The sequence below is a fragment of the Anomaloglossus baeobatrachus genome, chromosome 1, assembly GCF_048569485.1.
Source record: "Anomaloglossus baeobatrachus isolate aAnoBae1 chromosome 1, aAnoBae1.hap1, whole genome shotgun sequence".
NCBI classification, from domain to species: Eukaryota; Metazoa; Chordata; class Amphibia; order Anura; family Aromobatidae; genus Anomaloglossus; species Anomaloglossus baeobatrachus.
In genome coordinates, this window is record NC_134353.1 from 653,679,417 (window position 1) to 653,698,665 (window position 19,249).

General features: G+C 42.2%; 1 protein-coding gene across 5 annotated transcripts in view; it reads right to left on the reverse strand.

Annotated features, from left to right (window-relative positions):
* The window catches only part of MORC2 (MORC family CW-type zinc finger 2), a 384,344-nt gene that overhangs the window by 100,391 nt on the left and 264,704 nt on the right, over positions 1-19,249 (reverse strand). For all 5 annotated transcript variants that reach the window (XM_075319941.1, XM_075319943.1, XM_075319945.1 and 2 more), the window contains 3 exons: positions 13,173-13,327; positions 12,553-12,681; positions 11,818-11,923 (listed from right to left, as the gene is read on the reverse strand). In XM_075319941.1, coding sequence (XP_075176056.1) covers positions 11,818-11,923; positions 12,553-12,681; positions 13,173-13,327 — 390 coding nt within the window. The remainder of the gene's footprint in view (positions 1-11,817; positions 11,924-12,552; positions 12,682-13,172; positions 13,328-19,249) is intronic.

Sequence of the window (19,249 nt, forward strand, 5' to 3'; positions counted from 1 at the left end):
ATTTTTTTGTTTTTTATATTTTTTGGATACACAAAGTGCAAAAAGTGCAGCATAAAAACACCATACGTTTGGGTAAACAGAAAAAACAGGACAGTGCGACCCAAGCAACAGGCAATAATCAGAACAATTCGTATAATGATCTTATATGCAGCATTCACAAGGCAATAAATATATGTACATATAGCGGTACCCAGGGATGTGTAACCCCAGATTAAAGTGCTTATTTATAGTGCTATTAGTCAAATGACATATTTCATATTATTGCACCTCAATCATATTGTACATATCATACTCTGTGCAATATAACATACAAAAAAGCATTAATTTGGATACAGCGCTTAGCTATAGTATGCGTGTAGCTAGTATAAAAATATTGCACATTTCCCATATAAATATATGTACATATAGCGGCACCCAGGGATATGTAACCATAGATTAAAGTGCTTATTTATAGTGCTGTTAGTCAGATGACATATTTCATATTATTGCACCTCAATCATATTGCACATATCCCACCATATGCAACATAACACATGTACAAAAAATTGCTTTGGATATGATGAAAAATATTAACATTTGTGCCAAGCCTCCCGGTCTAGTCATAATAACTGCTCATAGTTACAATATGGGGAGTTTAACCCCTCGAAAAGCCACCTCAGGTCGATATGCCAGGTCTCAGGTCGCACTGCCCCGCACCCCAACGCGTTTCGCCGGAGCTTCGTCCGGAGGTGCAGGGGCAGTGAAAGCCGGTTCCATAAATACCTTGTTCCTAATGTGCTTGCAGCAGTAATGGCGCGCGCCGTCCAGTCACTTCCGCATTCCCCGACGCGGCCGGCGTCCAGGAAGTTCATCCCGCGCATGCGTGTGGGACCGGACAACCATTGGACGCCGGGCACGAAACAGAAGGGGGCCGTAACCTGGACAACGCGCGCGCGCTCGCTGAGCACAGAGGATCCGGATGCCATTTTAAGTATGGGCAAATAACAGGGCAAGCGCTCGTAGTATATCTTAATATACAGGATCTTACTGTGTTTTAGACAGCACTTAATACATAACAGCCATAACATAAGTATGTTTCATTATTGTGAATCTCAGTCTATTATTCGCTCTCCAGGCCCTCCAGATTTGATCCAAAACAGCAAATTCGGATTGTTGTAAGTTGGGAACCAGTGATTAAATTCTACAAAGATACAAAATTTAAAACAAATTAAAAACAGAGATTAAAAAACTCGGACTGAGACCTGGCATATCGACCTGAGGTGGCTTTTCGAGGGGTTAAACTCCCCATATTGTAACTATGAGCAGTTATTATGACTAGACCAGGAGGCTTGGCACAAATGTTAATATTTTTCATCATATCCAAAGCAATTTTTTGTACATGTGTTATGTTGCATATGGTGGGATATGTGCAATATGATTGAGGTGCAATAATATGAAATATGTCATCTGACTAACAGCACTATAAATAAGCACTTTAATCTATGGTTACATATCCCTGGGTGCCGCTATATGTACATATATTTATATGGGAAATGTGCAATATTTTTATACTAGCTACACGCATACTATAGCTAAGCGCTGTATCCAAATTAATGCTTTTTTGTATGTTATATTGCACAGAGTATGATATGTACAATATGATTGAGGTGCAATAATATGAAATATGTCATTTGACTAATAGCACTATAAATAAGCACTTTAATCTGGGGTTACACATCCCTGGGTACCGCTATATGTACATATATTTATTGCCTTGTGAATGCTGCATATAAGATCATTATACGAATTGTTCTGATTATTGCCTGTTGCTTGGGTCGCACTGTCCTGTTTTTTCTGTTTACCCAAACGTATGGTGTTTTTATGCTGCACTTTTTGCACTTTGTGTATCCAAAAAATATAAAAAACAAAAAAATACAAAAATAATAAAATTGATATTGAATCCACTTGGAAAATATTTTTTGAATATTTCTTTGAGTATATATACTATGAGTTTATTGTAGGATTAATGTAAGGTTTGGGAACCGTAGTATAGAAATAATAATGTTATAAAGACAGTATGGATCTACTAATTCTAATTCTGAGGTCTTTGTTTCTAGTTTTGGTGAATTTAGGTCCGAATATGGACTACAGGAGTCGAGATGTGAATTGGGCTACACAACTTGCAGAGGTGTTCGGTGGTGAGGTGAATGCAGGTGCACAGGGGTCGCCACCCACACAATGTCGTGAACTACAGGTCAAGCTTAAGAATTATCTTTTTAAACGTATGAAAACGTGGTGGAACAAAGCAGCGTTGGAGCAATACCTAAGTAAAGAGATTACCCCCAGAGGTTTGCGTGTCCAAATATTCCCTTCATTTGCAGTGGAGGATGATAATTTCAGAACAAGGTGGGAGGATGCGTGTAAACTATGCTCACGCACTATGATTGAGCTGTTGATTGGAGCAGATAAAAGGCGGCTCGAGGAGCTTGAGAAAGAAATAGAGGTTATTGATGCAGAGTTGAAGCAGAAGTTGAGTAAAGAAGCATGGAATGCATTTGACAAGGATCTTGCAACTGAACTTGATCTGTGGGAAACGGATATTAAACAAAAAAAGATGAGTAAGTACCAACGTGATCTGGCAGATTATCAGAATGGTACGGTCTTTAGATGGTATCATCAAAAACGTAATTTTACAAGATCAATATCCAGGTCAACAATACCTTCTACTTCTGGATCTGTATCCTCTAATGAAGGATATGTAGCCCCCAAGATGGGTGAACGGAGGATTGATGAAGAATATCCAACTAGGGGAGGAGTGACCACTCGGAATTCTGCCAAGAGGCGACAGAAACAGAATAATTGGAGAAGGGAGGATTACCATCAGAAAGACAAATTGAAGGTAATCAATTTAACGGATAAAATATTAACACATGAACAGACGCAAGTTTTGGAGCTGGGTTTGTCCTTTGCTCCAGTGGCAAACTTTGATTTGTTCACTGGAATCAAGGACATACAACTTTTTGGCAGGAAATTAATGTACAAGAAGTATTTTGCTAGGAAGAACACTGACATGTTGTCTGAATTTTCTAGGGAAGAACGGGAGGCTATAGAGATTCTTGAGTCACTGTTAGCTGAACAGGAATCGGGCCAGATAGAGAATTTCCACTCATTTATTAAGAAAAAATCAGATGCCTTTCCCCCTTTGTCCGCTTGTCCGGCAACTGACATGTTTGTTAAAATGGTAGTTCAGGAATTTAGGAGGTTGCCGTCTAGGCGCTCACATGACAACTTGAACAAAAAACAGAGAATTGCGTTAAATGAACTGAGGCAGATGAAGGACGTTGTCATAAAGCAGGCGGACAAAGGGGGAAATATAGTGATCTGGTCCACTGAGGCCTATGAGAGGGAAGCTTTTAAACAGCTAAATAATAAATTGTGTTACAGTTGAATGGATACAAATCCTACCTATAAATTTCAGAAGGAATTACAGGAGATTATATTAACAGCTGTTGATAATAATGTCATTCCTAAATCTGTGGCAGAAGGCCTTCTATCAGAACTACCAGTCACTCCCACTATTTATTTCCTTCCCAAGATTCACAAAGACCCCCTACAACCACCTGGGAGACCGATAGTGTCAGGCAATAGAAGCTTATGTGAGCCTGTTTGTCAGTTCCTGGACCATTACCTTAAGCCATTTGTCAGCACGTTGCCATCGCATATCCGGGACTCAACTGAGTTTCTCAATAGGATATATGATATCAGGATAGGTGAAAATATGCTGATGGTAACGGCTGACGTACAGTCATTATATACATCAATAGCACATGAGGCAGGTATCTCGGCAGTTGAATTCTATTTGAGATCCTCTAACATGGACAACCAAATGGTGGACCTCCTTTTGCAATTACTCAGATTTGTTTTAACACACAACTATTTTTTGTTTAAGGACCGCTACTACCTCCAGGAGAGGGGTACTGCAATGGGGGCGTCTTGTGCGCCCTCATTTGCAAACCTTTTCCTGGGTTGGTGGGAGCGGTCCATTCAATTTTCATCTGAATTTTCTGGTACAGTTCATCTATGGCTAAGGTTTATAGATGATGTATTTTTCATATGGGAGGGGGGGGGGTCCACCATTTGGAGAGGTTCATGGAAAATCTAAATAACAATGAGGATAACATCAAATTTACTTATGTTTTTAGTAATAGAAGTATCGACTATCTTGATGTCAGGATCACCAAGGATGATAATGGGAATTTAACAACTGTTATTCACCGCAAAGAAACCGCTGTTAATGCACTGTTGAGTGCAAAATCTTCTCACCCAGCACAAACGATTAGGGCCATTCCAACAGGTCAGTTTATGAGGGCGAAACGTATATGCTCCTCAAATGAACTGTTTGAAGTACAAGCATCTGATCTAAAAAAACGTTTTCATTCTCGTCACTATAGAACGGAAGTAATAGAGGATGGATACTTACGGGCACAAAAAAGCATGAGAGAGCAACTTTTGAGACCAACGCAGAGAGGGCAGGACAACAAGGTGAGATATATAACTCCTTACCATGCTCAATGGCGGGAAATGTCAACCATCTTGGAGAAGTACTGGCCTATTTTGTTGTCCGATGGTGATCTGGCTACAGTACTGACCCCCAGACCAGCTATTACACCGAAGCGCTCTAAAACAATCAGGGACCTAATAGTGCGAAGCCACTATATACCATCTCCTCAAAAATATTTTCTTGGGGTTGATAGAGGCCCCAGATGGGGTTGTTATTCATGTGGGGATTGTAGTGCTTGTACGCAGGTGGAGAGAAGTTTTGAATTTTATGATTCCTCAAGAACAAAGACATACAAAATATTACACTTCATAAATTGTCGGTCCTCGGGCATTGTTTATTGGGCAGTTTGCCCTTGTGGCTTGATATACGTCGGTTTGACGTCAAGGGAATTTAGGACTAGGATCTTGGAGCACATTCGGGATATTAAGAGCGCTACCAAGCTGAAGAAAGATGAAGATATTGACATGTTGAAAAATATCCCAAAACATTTCAGAGAAAAGCATAACTGCAACTGGAGATTGTTAAAATTTAGGGGAATTGATAAAGTTCATCTTGGAATAAGAGGGGGTGATCTTAAAAACAACTTGGCCCAGAAGGAAATCCGCTGGATTACCATTCTAGATACTATCAAACCTAAAGGGCTCAATGATATGGTGAGCTTCAGGCCCTTTTTGAAATATAGGTAGTTCACGACTTTGTGGATGTTTGGCCAATACTGTACTGCATACCTCAGTCCGAGTTTTTTAATCTCTGTTTTTAATTTGTTTTAAATTTTGTATCTTTGTAGAATTTAATCACTGGTTCCCAACTTACAACAATCCGAATTTGCTGTTTTGGATCAAATCTGGAGGGCCTGGAGAGCGAATAATAGACTGAGATTCACAATAATGAAACATACTTATGTTATGGCTGTTATGTATTAAGTGCTGTCTAAAACACAGTAAGATCCTGTATATTAAGATATACTACGAGCGCTTGCCCTGTTATTTGCCCATACTTAAAATGGCATCCGGATCCTCTGTGCTCAGCGAGCGCGCGCGCGTTGTCCAGGTTACGGCCCCCTTCTGTTTCGTGCCCGGCGTCCAATGGTTGTCCGGTCCCACGCGCATGCGCGGGATGGACTTCCTGGACACCGGCCGCGTCAGGGAATGCGGAAGTGACTGGACGGCGCGCGCCATTACTGCTGCAAGCACATTAGGAACAAGGTATTTATGGAACCGGCTTTCACTGCCCCTGCACCTCCGGACGAAGCTCCGGCGAAACGCGTTGGGGTGCGGGGCAGTGCGACCTGAGACCTGGCATATCGACCTGAGGTGGCTTTTCGAGGGGTTAAACTCCCCATATTGTAACTATGAGCAGTTATTATGACTAGACCGGGAGGCTTGGCACAAATGTTAATATTTTTCATCATATCCAAAGCAATTTTTTGTACATGTGTTATGTTGCATATGGTGGGATATGTGCAATATGATTGAGGTGCAATAATATGAAATACGTCATCTGACTAACAGCACTATAAATAAGCACTTTAATCTATGGTTACATATCCCTGGGTGCCGCTATATGTACATATATTTATATGGGAAATGTGCAATATTTTTATACTAGCTACACGCATACTATAGCTAAGCGCTGTATCCAAATTAATGCTTTTTTGTATGTTATATTGCACAGAGTATGATATGTACAATATGATTGAGGTGCAATAATATGAAATATGTCATTTGACTAATAGCACTATAAATAAGCACTTTAATCTGGGGTTACACATCCCTGGGTACCGCTATATGTACATATATTTATTGCCTTGTGAATGCTGCATATAAGATCATTATACGAATTGTTCTGATTATTGCCTGTTGCTTGGGTCGCACTGTCCTGTTTTTTCTGTTTACCCAAACGTATGGTGTTTTTATGCTGCACTTTTTGCACTTTGTGTATCCAAAAAATATAAAAAACAAAAAAATACAAAAATAATAAAATTGATATTGAATCCACTTGGAAAATATTTTTTGAATATTTCTTTGAGTATATATACTATGAGTTTATTGTAGGATTAATCAGATGAGAATGCATGTGTGGATGTATGACCTCCTGAACAGAAAGCGATAAACTGGCTAGGACTGGCTACCAGGGGGTGTATAAGCTCAGAGGGAGGAGCTACACTTTTAAGTGTAGTACTTTGAGTGTCCTCCGGAGGCAGAAGCTAAACACCCATGGTCTGGGTCTCCCAAAGGAACGATAAAGAAAATTACATTGTATTAAATAAAAAATACTTATAAATGTTTATTTACTTTACGCAGATAGATATTGACTGATTCGATGGTCAGGATCAATCTAAAACCTTGTTTTTCTGTTACTAAAATTTGCTAGAAGCGCACTGCCATCTTGTGCAGCTCTGGTCACTGCAAAATTGTCAGTTTTTCTAATTTTTCACTTTATAGGCATACTAGCTGTAGGACCCGGGTGTTGCCCGGGATAGTACCTGTCTCTGTCTCTCTCCCAGTCTGTCTGTTTCTGTGTGTCTGTCTCCATATGTGTGTCTTTGTCTTTTTCCCCGGCTGGCTTTGTCTTTTTCCCCGGCTGGCTTTGTCTTTTTCCCCGGCTGGCTTTGTCTTTTTCCCCGGCTGGCTTTGTCTCTTTCCCGGGCTGTCTCTTTCCCGGGCTGTCTCTATGCTTCTCCCCACCGACCTCATATTACCTCACACATAAGCTTCTTATACTAACAGTTTATTTCGTTCCTATAGCAACCACTGACAGTTGCTATTAATAATAGCCTGTAGCTCCCACCTCCATTCAGTTTAATGAAAGCAGGATTTTAGAGAGTATGGGGTACTTTGCACGCTGCGACATCGCAAGCCGATGCTGCGATGTAGAGTGCGATAGTCCCCGCCCCCGTCGCAGCAGCGATATCTTGTGATTGCTGGCGTAGCGAACATTATCGCTACGCCGGCTTCACATCCAATCACCTGCCATGCGACGTCGCTCTGGCCGGCGACCCGCCTCCTTCCTAAGGGGGCGGGTCGTGCGGCGTCACAACGACGTCATACGGCAGGCGGCCAACAGCAGCGGAGGGGCAGAGATGAGCAGGATGTAAACATCCCGCCCACCTTCTTCCTTCCGCATAGCAGCCGGGATGCAGGTAGGAGATGTTCCTCGCTCCTGCGGCTTCACACACAGCGATGTGTGCTGCCTGCTGGAACGAGGAACAACATTGTACCTGTCGCTGCACCGGCTTTATGGAAATGTCGGACCCTACACCGATGATACGATGACGCTTTTGTGCTCGTTAATCGTATCAAAAAGGATTTGCACACTACAATATCGACTGCGACGCCGGATGTGCGTGTCATGATGTGTTTTGCCTTCTCACTGTATTTGCTGTAATACTATGTCTTGGGATGTAAGTGACCATACCCCCCCCAGCCTGTATCATATTGCAATCAGGCTTCAGCAGTAGCTATTGTCATTGATTTGGTGGGGGTTGCACATATATATTGTTCTTCTCAGCATGGGACTTCTCCAATCTACAACTTGGTAAACAGAACAGAGCCAGCAGTCTAAAGTCCATTCATGCATCAAATGGCCAGGGGGAGGTGTGCCCACCTAAGGGACTGATCCCAGGAGAGAAGAACATGTTAGAGCAGTTAGTTGGGAGCTGAGTTTTGAAGAGGAAGGGAGCGAGATCTGATTCTGCGGACAGATCTCGCCGTCCAGTGGATTGTGTGGGATTTCTGGGACTCTGAAAAGGACTATTACGTCGTGATCTGGCACTTTGGATTATCGGGAGGTGCCCCCGAATCTGTTTTATTTGGACTGGTCGTGTGCTGTTCCTGTATTCCTGTTAGTAAACCTGTTGGATCATCCTCGGCCTGTTGTCTCTCCTTGCTCTGCTGCACACCCCGTCACAGTGCGTCACTTTCGATTTGACCCCACAGACATCGCACCTGCGATGTTGTAGTGTGCAAAGCCCGCCTAACTGTAAAGCGCGGTGTTAAATTTTCCCGTCAAAACATAGTCTATGATGTTCCCTGAGTCACATGAGGAGTCTGTGCAAAATTTCGTGATTGTAAATGCGACGGTGCAAATTCCTTTAGCGGACACACATACATACATACATACACACATACACTGAGCTTTATATATTAGATTTGAGTAAAATTATTGGCAACATGTCTCCAAATTTCCAAGCAAAAAATTTTGTATTTATTTTCTGAAAATGAGAAATGGTCAAAATAACAAAAAATGCAATGCTTTCAGATCTCAAATAATGCAAATAAAACAAGTTCGCCCACCCTGCTGGCGCTTTGTCGCTGCGGCGGTGGTCAGTGCACGGTGCCGCACAAAAAGGTCAGGTTAGGGACCCACTCAAGAGGTTTGCCGTGACGTGGCAGTGGGCTTAATACAATCTGATCAGAATGGTAACAAAAGAACCTCATGTTCTATTTAATTTTTTGCCTAGCGGCTTTAGATCATTGTATTTTTGGGATGTGCGATCCATGTCTTTTTCTTCATAGTATGGTATATATCATTCTATCCCCCTCTTTTTTTGCTTGGATCTGCACTCTCCCCATTTGGCACAGGCGATTTTAATCAGCAGGAGACTGCAAGAGGGGTCAGCCTTCTTTTTGCTCCCAGTCCACTTATGGGAGCCAGTGGGAGGTGAGTGTACAGCTCCTCTCACTGTGTGCTGGTGCTGTGTGGTGGCTGCGGTTGTAGTGGTGTGGTGTCAGTGGGGCGGCGCGGCCTGGAGCCTTGGGGGCTTTGCCTTGCAGCATGGGTGCTGTGAGGCACGCGCTTTGTCGCTGCGGCGGTGGTCAGTGCACGGTGCCGCACAAAAAGGTCAGGTTAGGGACCCACTCAAGAGGTTTGCCGTGACGTGGCAGTGGGCTTAATACAATCTGATCAGAATGGTAACAAAAGAACCTCATGTTCTATTTAATTTTTTGCCTAGCGGCTTTAGATCATTGTATTTTTGGGATGTGCGATCCATGTCTTTTTCTTCATAGTATGGTATACATACACACATACACTGAGCTTTATATATTAGATTTGAGTAAAATTATTGGCAACATGTCTCCAAATTTCCAAGCAAAAAATTTTGTATTTATTTTCTGAAAATGAGAAATGGTCAAAATAACAAAAAATGCAATGCTTTCAGATCTCAAATAATGCAAATAAAACAAGTTCATAATCATTTAGAAACAACAATTCTAATGTTTTACCTCAGGAAGAGTTCAGAAATCAATATTTTGTGGAATAACCATGATCTTTAATTACAGCTTTCATGCGTCTTGGCATGCTTTCCACTAGTCTTTCACACTGCTTTTGGGTGACCTTATGCCACTGCTGGTGCAAAAATGTAAGCATTTATTTTTTGTTTGATGGCTTGTGACTATCCATCTTCCTCTTGATTACATTCCAGAGGTTTTCAATGGGGTTCAGGTCTGGAGATTGAGCTGGCCATGACAGGGTTTTGATGTGGTGGGCCTTCATTTACACATTGATTGACCTAGCTGTGTGGCATGGCGCATTGTCCTGCTGGAAAAACCAGTCATCAAACAAAAAAGAACTGCTTATATTTTTGCGCCAGGAGTGGCATAAGGTCACCCAGAAGCAGTGTGAAAGACTGGTGGAAAGCATGCCAAGACGCATGAAAGCGATAATTAGAAATCATGGTTATTCCACAAAATATTGATTTCTGAACTCTTCCTAAGTTAAAACATTGGTATTGTTGTTTCTAAATGATTATGAACTTTTTTATTTTGACCATTTCTCATTTTCACAAAATAAATACAAAATGTATTGCTTGGAAATTCGGAGACATGTCAGTAGTTTATAGAATAAAAGAACAATTTACATTTGACTCAAAAGTATACTATAAAGAGAAAAATCAGAAAAACTGAAAATTTTGCAGTGGTCTCAATTTTTGTTAGAGTTGTGGATGGCAGGACATCTGATCAATCATAATTCTGTGCTAAACAGTGTGATCATGCAATAAATGAGATCTCTCGCTGCTTGGTGCAGAGACTACTGAGGAGTAGGTGTAGTTACTAGGGATGATCGAATACCGCAAATATTCGGCAACGCCCATATTCACCAAATAGGTCGCTGCTATTCGACCATTTGCGAATATTCGATGCGCAATGTAAAGGCCACTTTACACACAGAGATAAATCTGCGGCAGATCTGTGGTTGCAGTGAAATTGTGGACAATCAGTGCCAGGTTTGTGGCTGTGTATAAATGGAACAATATGTCCATGATTTCACTGCAACCACAGATCAGCCAAAGATTTATCTCTGTGTGTGATGGGGCCTTAAGTCTATGGGAAATCCGAATAGTTGCCAAATAGCAATTATTCGGGCTTCCCATAGACTTACATTGCACATCGAATATTCGCATAGTGGCGACCTATTCGGCGGATATTCGCGAAGCCGAATATTGCCGAACATTTGTGATATTCGATCATCCCTAGTAGTTAATAATGTCTGCTCTGGGAGGGTTATTCTCACTAACAGTATTTGTTTTTACAGTCAATCTGCAGGGATTCACTGCCTGACTGTCCCCTCTGCTCTATATGGACTGTTCTCACACAGAGCATTGCTGTGGAGCCTCTAAAAGCAAACACTGAAAGTGAGAAGCAACCCTTCCACCCACCACCAGTGCTCAAATTAATCATTAATCACAAGAGCTGGCTGTTTATGCAGACATTGTTGATCAATGTCTAATTTAAGTACTGATGGGAGAGTTACCTTTACCTCTACAAGCATATGTCTCCCAGACCTCACCACAGCGCTTCCCTATGCCTGTCTCCCTGCTCTAAAGAGTGTGTTTTCATACTTAGAGCAGAGTGACCTACAGGCAGAGCAAAGAAAGTTTTATTTCTGTATAAGTTTTTACTATGTCCCCAAAAGCAGCGCAAACATTTTAGTTCACTGCACTTGCAGTTTTCTCTCTGCTCTATGCAGCGAGATCATGCAATCCACAGGGACGATAGATCAACTACTGAGCTATGTAGTGACGAAGATGCGCTATGAATGCTGGGTACTGATGGCAACTTTCAACAGAAAGTCATATTAGAACATAATTTGCATATATTACTTTTCATGGTACGTAAAGGGTGTTTGCCAACCGATTTTTTTATTACATTTTGAAATTATTTTTTGTGTCAGTAATATATTGAAGAAAAAATATGAAGGGGCGATTTTTCATGACAGGTAATCTAAATTACAGACAAATTAGAAATACAAGTTACAATAACTTCCAAATGACAAACCTATCTTGCTCCGAGTCAGGATTCAGTGAGCAGACCCATGTATCTGGGTACTCCTTTTCTACCGCACAAAGCTGGAAAGGAAGAGTCCGCCATTTCAAACATAGATCTAGAAAGAAAATACAATTAAATAGTACTTAAAAAGCAAAACGACCAGTAACTAAACATATGCAAAATTAAGAATTCCTATCCCAATATATATTAAATGTAATAATATTAGCAAATACGTCCAATTGGAAATGTAATATAGTTCTCCTAATTATCTGTCACTTACCTCATGTATAGGGAATTGCAGCTTAGGTATCCATGGTTACGAGCACGCATAGCAACAGATGCTAGAGGTGTAACCATGGATACCTAAGCTACTTCAATGATCTGCACATGAGGTAAGTGACATGGTTAATCAGGAGAACTATTCTACATTTCTAATACACACCTGTTACGTATTGGGATAGGATATTGGAGATGGGAATACCACTTTGACGCCTGAGGGCCGCCTTCCAATATATTGTATGGTTTAATGAATAGTGCTATTAAGTCTTCTGCAAAAAAAACAAGCCCTCATACACGATTATATTGATGGAAAGATATGGCTCTGTGAAGAAGTTAGTGAGGCAGAGGGAATTAAAGCGCAAAAACAGAAAATTGCCAGGTCGGGAAGGTTTTAAATCACAGGAATTAATACAATACACAATAAAACAGTAGTAATTGTAAATTTCAAGAAATAAAGCTACTCACCACACTGAATAGTGGTTGGGATTTCCATTGCACGCCTTCGTTTATACCTCAACTCAATTGATGGTGGCTGATTCCAGTTTGCAGATATGTAACCAAATTCATCCCAAAATTTTATAATTCCCTTCTGAGCTATAGGTGAGAATAAGCAAAGTGTATGCTCAATTTTTGCTGCCAATGAAACAAACTTAACACACCTTATGAATGCAGATTGCAAGGTTTCTGAAAGAATTAGTTTGGCTTCCACCAAAATAGTTTTAAAGGTTTTTAAAAGAAAAATTTCTGATACTTGTAGAGGAAGTTAAAAAAAAGTCACCAGTAAGAGCAGCAGACAGGACAGCAAGTATGTCTTTACCTAAACAAAATACATTTTGAAGAAAAGGCTAATCACACTGCCTTAAGAGGCTTTATATACAGTACTAGTTCCTCATCCATCTAAGACACAATGACAGAACCCTTGGGACCTCATGTCAGCTCATGTAAGTCCAATGGTCATGGATTGTATCTGTCGTATGATTAGTATGCTAGGGGGAAAAGGATTCCATTGTGCAAACATAGGCTTATAGCAACAGTATTCCACTTTGCCAAGAAAAGCCATCACTGGCCTCACAAATATGATTCACCTATGCCAATATCTTTCCAGTACTGCGCTAAGTGCTCCCCCATAGCCTTCAGAAGGTGTCGGTATTCCTTGGCATCAGCAAAGTCTTGCTTGTTGTGTGTAGGCTCCAGCACAAGGTAAGGAACATCAACCACTCCTACAACTCCTCCACAGGCCCTAGAAGGTAAACATGAAATATCACCAAGTTAAAAAATACTGTCATGTACTGAACGGCTTTCTGATATTCCTCAATATTGCACACATGTTGATCCTGTGGGATGACATATGGCTCATATTAGGTGAAGATGTCATTTCCTGAGGGCACTTTCACACTTGCGTTGTGAGGCATCCGTCACAGTGCGTTGTGTGACGCATGTGACGGATGCGTTGCAAATAGTGTGCTAATAAAGGTAATGAATTCCTGCAAAAGAACGGTTTGCGGTTTGTTTGTTTTTTTATGTTTCGCTGAGAAAGGAGATTTTCGGTCAGGAGGAGAGAGAGAGGTGACCGCAAATCCCCTGAGTGACCGCAGTGAGCCGCGCGATCAGCAGTGCCGTCACTCAGGTGACCCGTGGCGAAAGCTGAAGTCCTCCACTTGAGAGCGGTGGCCGCAGGTCACCTGAATGAGGGCACAGCTGATCACGCGGCTCACTTCAGTTGCTGCGTGGAGCTGATAGAGAGCGGTGGTGCTCTACTGCCGCTCCTGTCAGCTTCATGTAGCAGAGCTGGATGCATCGTGGGACATTGTGTGGATTACGCCGGACCTGAAGGGGTATTGTGGATTAATAAAGTGGTGAAAGAGGGTGTTTTTTTTTTTCTTTTACTCCAAATAAAGGATTGTTTTGGGTGTTTGTGTTTATTTACTTTCACTTACAGGTTAATCGTGGGGGGTTGTCTCATAGATGCCTGCCATGATCAACCTAGGACTTAGTGGCAGCTATGGGCTGCTGCCATTAACTCCTTATTACCCAGATTGCCACCGCACCAGGGCAATTCGGGATGAGCCGGGTAGAGTCCCGGGACTTTCGCATCTAATGGATGCGGCAATTCCGGGCGGCTGCTGGCTGATATTTTTAGGCTGGGGGCTCCCCATAACTTGGGGCTCCCCATCCTGAGGATACCAGCCTTCAGTCGTGTGGCTTTATCTTGGCTGGTATCAAAATTTGGGGGGAACCGCACGCCTTTTTTTTTTAATTATTTATTTATTTTACTGCACTATATAGACACGCCCAATGGCGGCTGTGATTGGTTGCAGTGAGACAGCTGTCACTCAGCGTGGGGGCTGCTCTGACTGCAACCAATCATAGGCGCTGGTGGGCGGGGGAAGCAGGAAATAAGAGATAGAATAATGAGCGGCCGGCATTTTCAAAAGAGGAAATGCCGCCAGAGCAGTGTGACAGCCGTGCAGCGCCGCGCCTGTGATCGCTGAGTATGAGAGAGGGGGGATTGGGGGGGGGGGGGGGGGGGGAGGGAGAGACAGACCGACAGAGAGAGCCAGAGCAACCAGGAGTGATTTTAAACGATTTAGATCGTTCTGCTGGCCATGCTGAATCAAGTTAGATTTTTTAGTCTAGCTGCCCGGACAAGATGTTTTTAACCCAGATAGTGGCATTTTAGTTAGTGGCATTTTAGTTAGGTACTCGGAATATTGAGATTTACCTTGCCGTTGGTTTCCAGGCTTACATGCATTGGCCAATTCATAAACTAAAAATCTCATTTTTTCATATAGCAGTAATGCAGTACCAGAGTTCCCTTATACATTGATGGCATTTAGTGTGCAGCTGTATCCATTTTGTATTTGCTCAGTTGAAGGTGACGGAATCCATCAGCGGATTCCGCTGCTTAGTGCATTGCGGCGGAATCCGCCGCCATAGACAATCATTAGACACCTTGGCGGATTCTAACGGAATCCGCCAAGATGCGTTATTTTAACGACCCAAAAAACGCTACATGTAGCGTTCCCTCCGCCCGACGCAGCGTTAAAATAATGACGCAGCGTCCAGCGGATGCAACGCAGACACTTGCGTTATAGTGCGTCGTCAATACAACTCTATGGAGAATAGCGCAGTGCGTTAATGGACTGCGCTATTCTCCATAGCGGCGGATTGCGCTGAACGCAAGTGTGAAAGCAGCCTAAGGCGCTTTTAATCTGCGGTTCTTCAAATTACAGACAAACTAAATAGTGGATGTTACACTAGAAGCAGAGTTGCTCTTCATTATTAAAATGGCCAAGTTCACAAGATGCACAGAAAATAAATTCAGGTCTCAGAAAATGGTGATCAGTAACACATTTTTTTTTTTTTTTTTTTTAAATAATAAAAAAAACCTAAGTTTTGCATTGCCTTTATGTTACTGACCTGAAAAATCACGTTGTCATTTTTACCACACAATGAACAGTATCAAAACAAAATCCAAAAAAACATTGCAATTTTTTTTTCCTCTTCAGCAATTTCCTTGCAGTTGGATTTTTGTTTTTGCCATTTTTCCAGTAAATTAAAATGGCAAAATGACTGGTATTCAAAACTATAACTCATCCCACATAATGTAGGCAGGGTTATACAGAGCTAAGGATTCAGAGAACTGGTGGATCAGCAGCAGATCAAACACTGATCAACAGCTGCAGCAAGCAGCCCAGTAAGTGATACTAAAATCAGGATCTCGGTCCTCGCATCATGCTCCTCTCAGATTGGGTAGTAAAAAGCTGATGACCGATTCCTTTTATAGTGGCCAAACAATTTTTATTTTATTTATTCATCGATATAGCCGTGTGAGGTTTTTCATGGGACAAGTTGCAAATATATTAGGCAAACCACCGAGGAACATAAAGAATTCATGTAAAATTAAACATTCATCTTATCCACTGGACATTGTGCACCATTACAAACAGATTCTGCAGTTCTTGATTTTTAGACATCTTATACATTTGTGGATTTATTATCTGTATTTCATCTGTTTTATAAAGATGGAGATATGGTGCTTACGTTAACCAATAAAGCCACTAACATGTATGTTTCTTTGACATCCGTTTTTGCTGCCTAATGTCCAGATTATGACAAATATATCCATTATTATGGATATAATTATTGGACTTTAACCCTTTCACCCTTCAGCTATTTTTCCTTTTTCCCTCCTCTTCTTCCAAGAGGCATAGCTTTTTTTCCCCCTGTCAATACAGCCATGAGGGCATGTTTTTTGCGGGACGAGTTGTACATTGAATGAAATCATTTACGATATAGTGTACGGGAAAAAAAATTCCAAGTGCTGTGAAATTGCAAAACAAAGTGCAATTGCACAATTGTTTTTTGGGTCATTATTTACCACGTTCACTATATGGTAAAACCGACATGTCAGGATGATGCCTCATGTCGGTACCAGTTCATAGGTATCAAATATGTACAGTGGTACCTCGCATAGCGAGTAACCCTCTTAACGAGAATTTCGCTTAACAAGCAAAGCTTTCTGTAAATTTGTAACCCGCTTTACGAGAAAGCTTTGCTGTACGAGCGAAATTCTCACCGCTCACACTTCCAGTTTCGTCCATCCACCACACTCTGACCCGCACTTGCAGTCCACACAAACACACACATGTACGCACAAACACACACGCATGCACATACATACAGTATTATGCTCACCTTACCTTCCGTTCCACCGCCGGTCTCATGGTTCTTGTAGTTCCCGGGTACATTGCGACGTCCTCGCGGCGAACTACAAGACCCAGGAGGCCTGCGATGGAACGGAAGGTAAGGTGAGCATATAATATAACATAATATGTTTACCTTTCGTTTCATCGCCGGCCTCCTGGGTGCTGTAGTGCGCCGCTCCGCTCCAGTCCACGCTGTGTATCTGCATCCATAGCGACGAGGGAGGAACTTCCTGTCAGCGCTAATGAAAGGCAGCGCGCTGGCCAATCAGAGGCACGCGGCTCTGCCTTTGACGTCAGCACTCTGGCCGGGAACTTCCTGCCTCGTCGTTATAGTAACGCGTTACACAGCCCGGCCCCGTACCAGAGAACAGCAAGTCCCAGCAGACCGGCGATGGAACGGAAGGTAAGGTGAGCATATAACATGTGCGTGTGCGTGCATGTGTGTTTGTGTGTGTGTTTGTGCATGTGTGGAATGATAGAATAGGGGACCAGGATGGGACATTTTAGAAGTTGTGGAACGGATCGTCAGCATTGCAATGATTTCCTATGGGAAACCTTGCTCTGCTGAACGAGTACCTTGATTAACAAGCACAGTCCCAGAACGGATTGTTCTCGTTAAGCAAGGTACCACTGTATAGGTTTACTTTTATCCAAGGGGTTAAAAAAAAAAAAAAAATGTGTCGAGTGTTCGAGGCGCACCTGCAGGTGACAGGACTTTTGCCAGCTTCAGTGACCATGGCATCCTGTGTCACCCAATGAAGGCTCCAAGAAATATTTTATGGCGAGTACCCAAAATCTTCTTTTCTCTGCCAGAATTGAAAAGTCATTATTTTGAGGTAAAATCTGTGTTTAGTGAAGACTTTACCATTACGAAGTTGTACTGCACTAATATCTATACCTTCTATTTTGGAAAGAAAGTTTGGAAAGTGGAAATTCTTCAATCCAGGAACTCACAAAGGTAAAAAAAAGGGTTTTGTACATAAAAGCAAGAGACATTTGAATGTGTCTCAAACCTGGGTTTCATCTTGCTTATTAGATCTTCTTATGATCCAAATAAAGTTCGAAAAAGGTGAAGCATTAAAAAAAATACCAACTTTTAAAAGGAGAGGTGATTTTAGAAACACAGATACGCATGTCCAGTGTCTAGCCAAAAGACTGTTTTTAATCTGGTTTGGTTACGGAACTGTGGGTTCTCTTCCTTGCATTGTACCACTGAGTGAGAACCATACTGTTCCAACATTTTTTTCTTTTTTAAAGGCAACCTGTCAGGTCCCCTGTGCACCCAGAACTACGAGTAGTTCTGTGCACATATCTATACACACTGCCTAATAATCCATTCATGTGGTAGCATACATAAACAGATTTTTAGAAAAATGATTTCTAAAGACCATTTATGAGACTAGTGAAGGGGGCGTTAGACCCAGACTAGTCAGCCCACTTAGCATGCGGGAATGAGAACAAGTTTACAACAACCAGCATCATTGCAGGGCGATACAAAGTACGGCTTTGTACCCCCTTAGCATTCAGCTTCTCTGACGCCGGGTGTATGCGTCCCAGCTTTAAAAAGGTGTAGTGCTCATGACTAGAAGTGCAGACAACTTCTGATCATGCACAGCGAGCCTCTCTGAAGCCGGGACACATACACCCAGCATCAGAGACGCTGAATGCTGAGGGGTAAAAAGCCGTACGCACGCGCACCTTTGTATCGTGCTGCCGATGACACTGGTAGTTGTAAAGCAGGTTATCACGCCCACAGAGGAATAATAACATGCTTAGTGAGCTGACTAACACCCCTGCGACTTGTCACAGGCTTAATTAGCATCTCATAAACGGTCTTTAGAATTTTTTTTTCTAAACATCTGTTTAAGTTTGCTACTACATGAAAGGATTGTTAGGCAGGGAATATAGATATGTGCACAGATCTACTCATGGTTCTGGGTGCACAGGGGACAGGTTCCCTTTAACCTCTTCACGACACATGAAGTACTGGGTACGTCATGAACCGTGTCACTATGATCCACGCGGGCTGCCATGGGGATTCCCACACATATCAGCTGATTTCAACAGCTGACATGTGTGCCTGCTAGTCGCAAGTGGAATCGCATTCCACCCGCAACTATTAACCCCTTACATCTCGCTGCTAAAATCTGGCAGCGAGATGTATATGCGCGCAGACATATCGACAACTTACTAGCCCCCATCGGAAGTCACGTGACGTGATCACGCGACTTCCGGTGGTTACCTTGGTAGAACAGGCTCATGTGATGATGCCTGTAACTATCATGAGTCACTTTCTCTCACTGCCGGCAGAGGGCAGTGTGAGAGGAGAGCTGATTTTGGAAGAGCGATCAGATTGCTGATCGTTGCAGTCCCCTAAGGGACCAAGAAAAAAAAAAAAAAGATTTAAAAATAAATAAAACAAACCTAAAAGTTCAAATCACCCCCCATTCGCC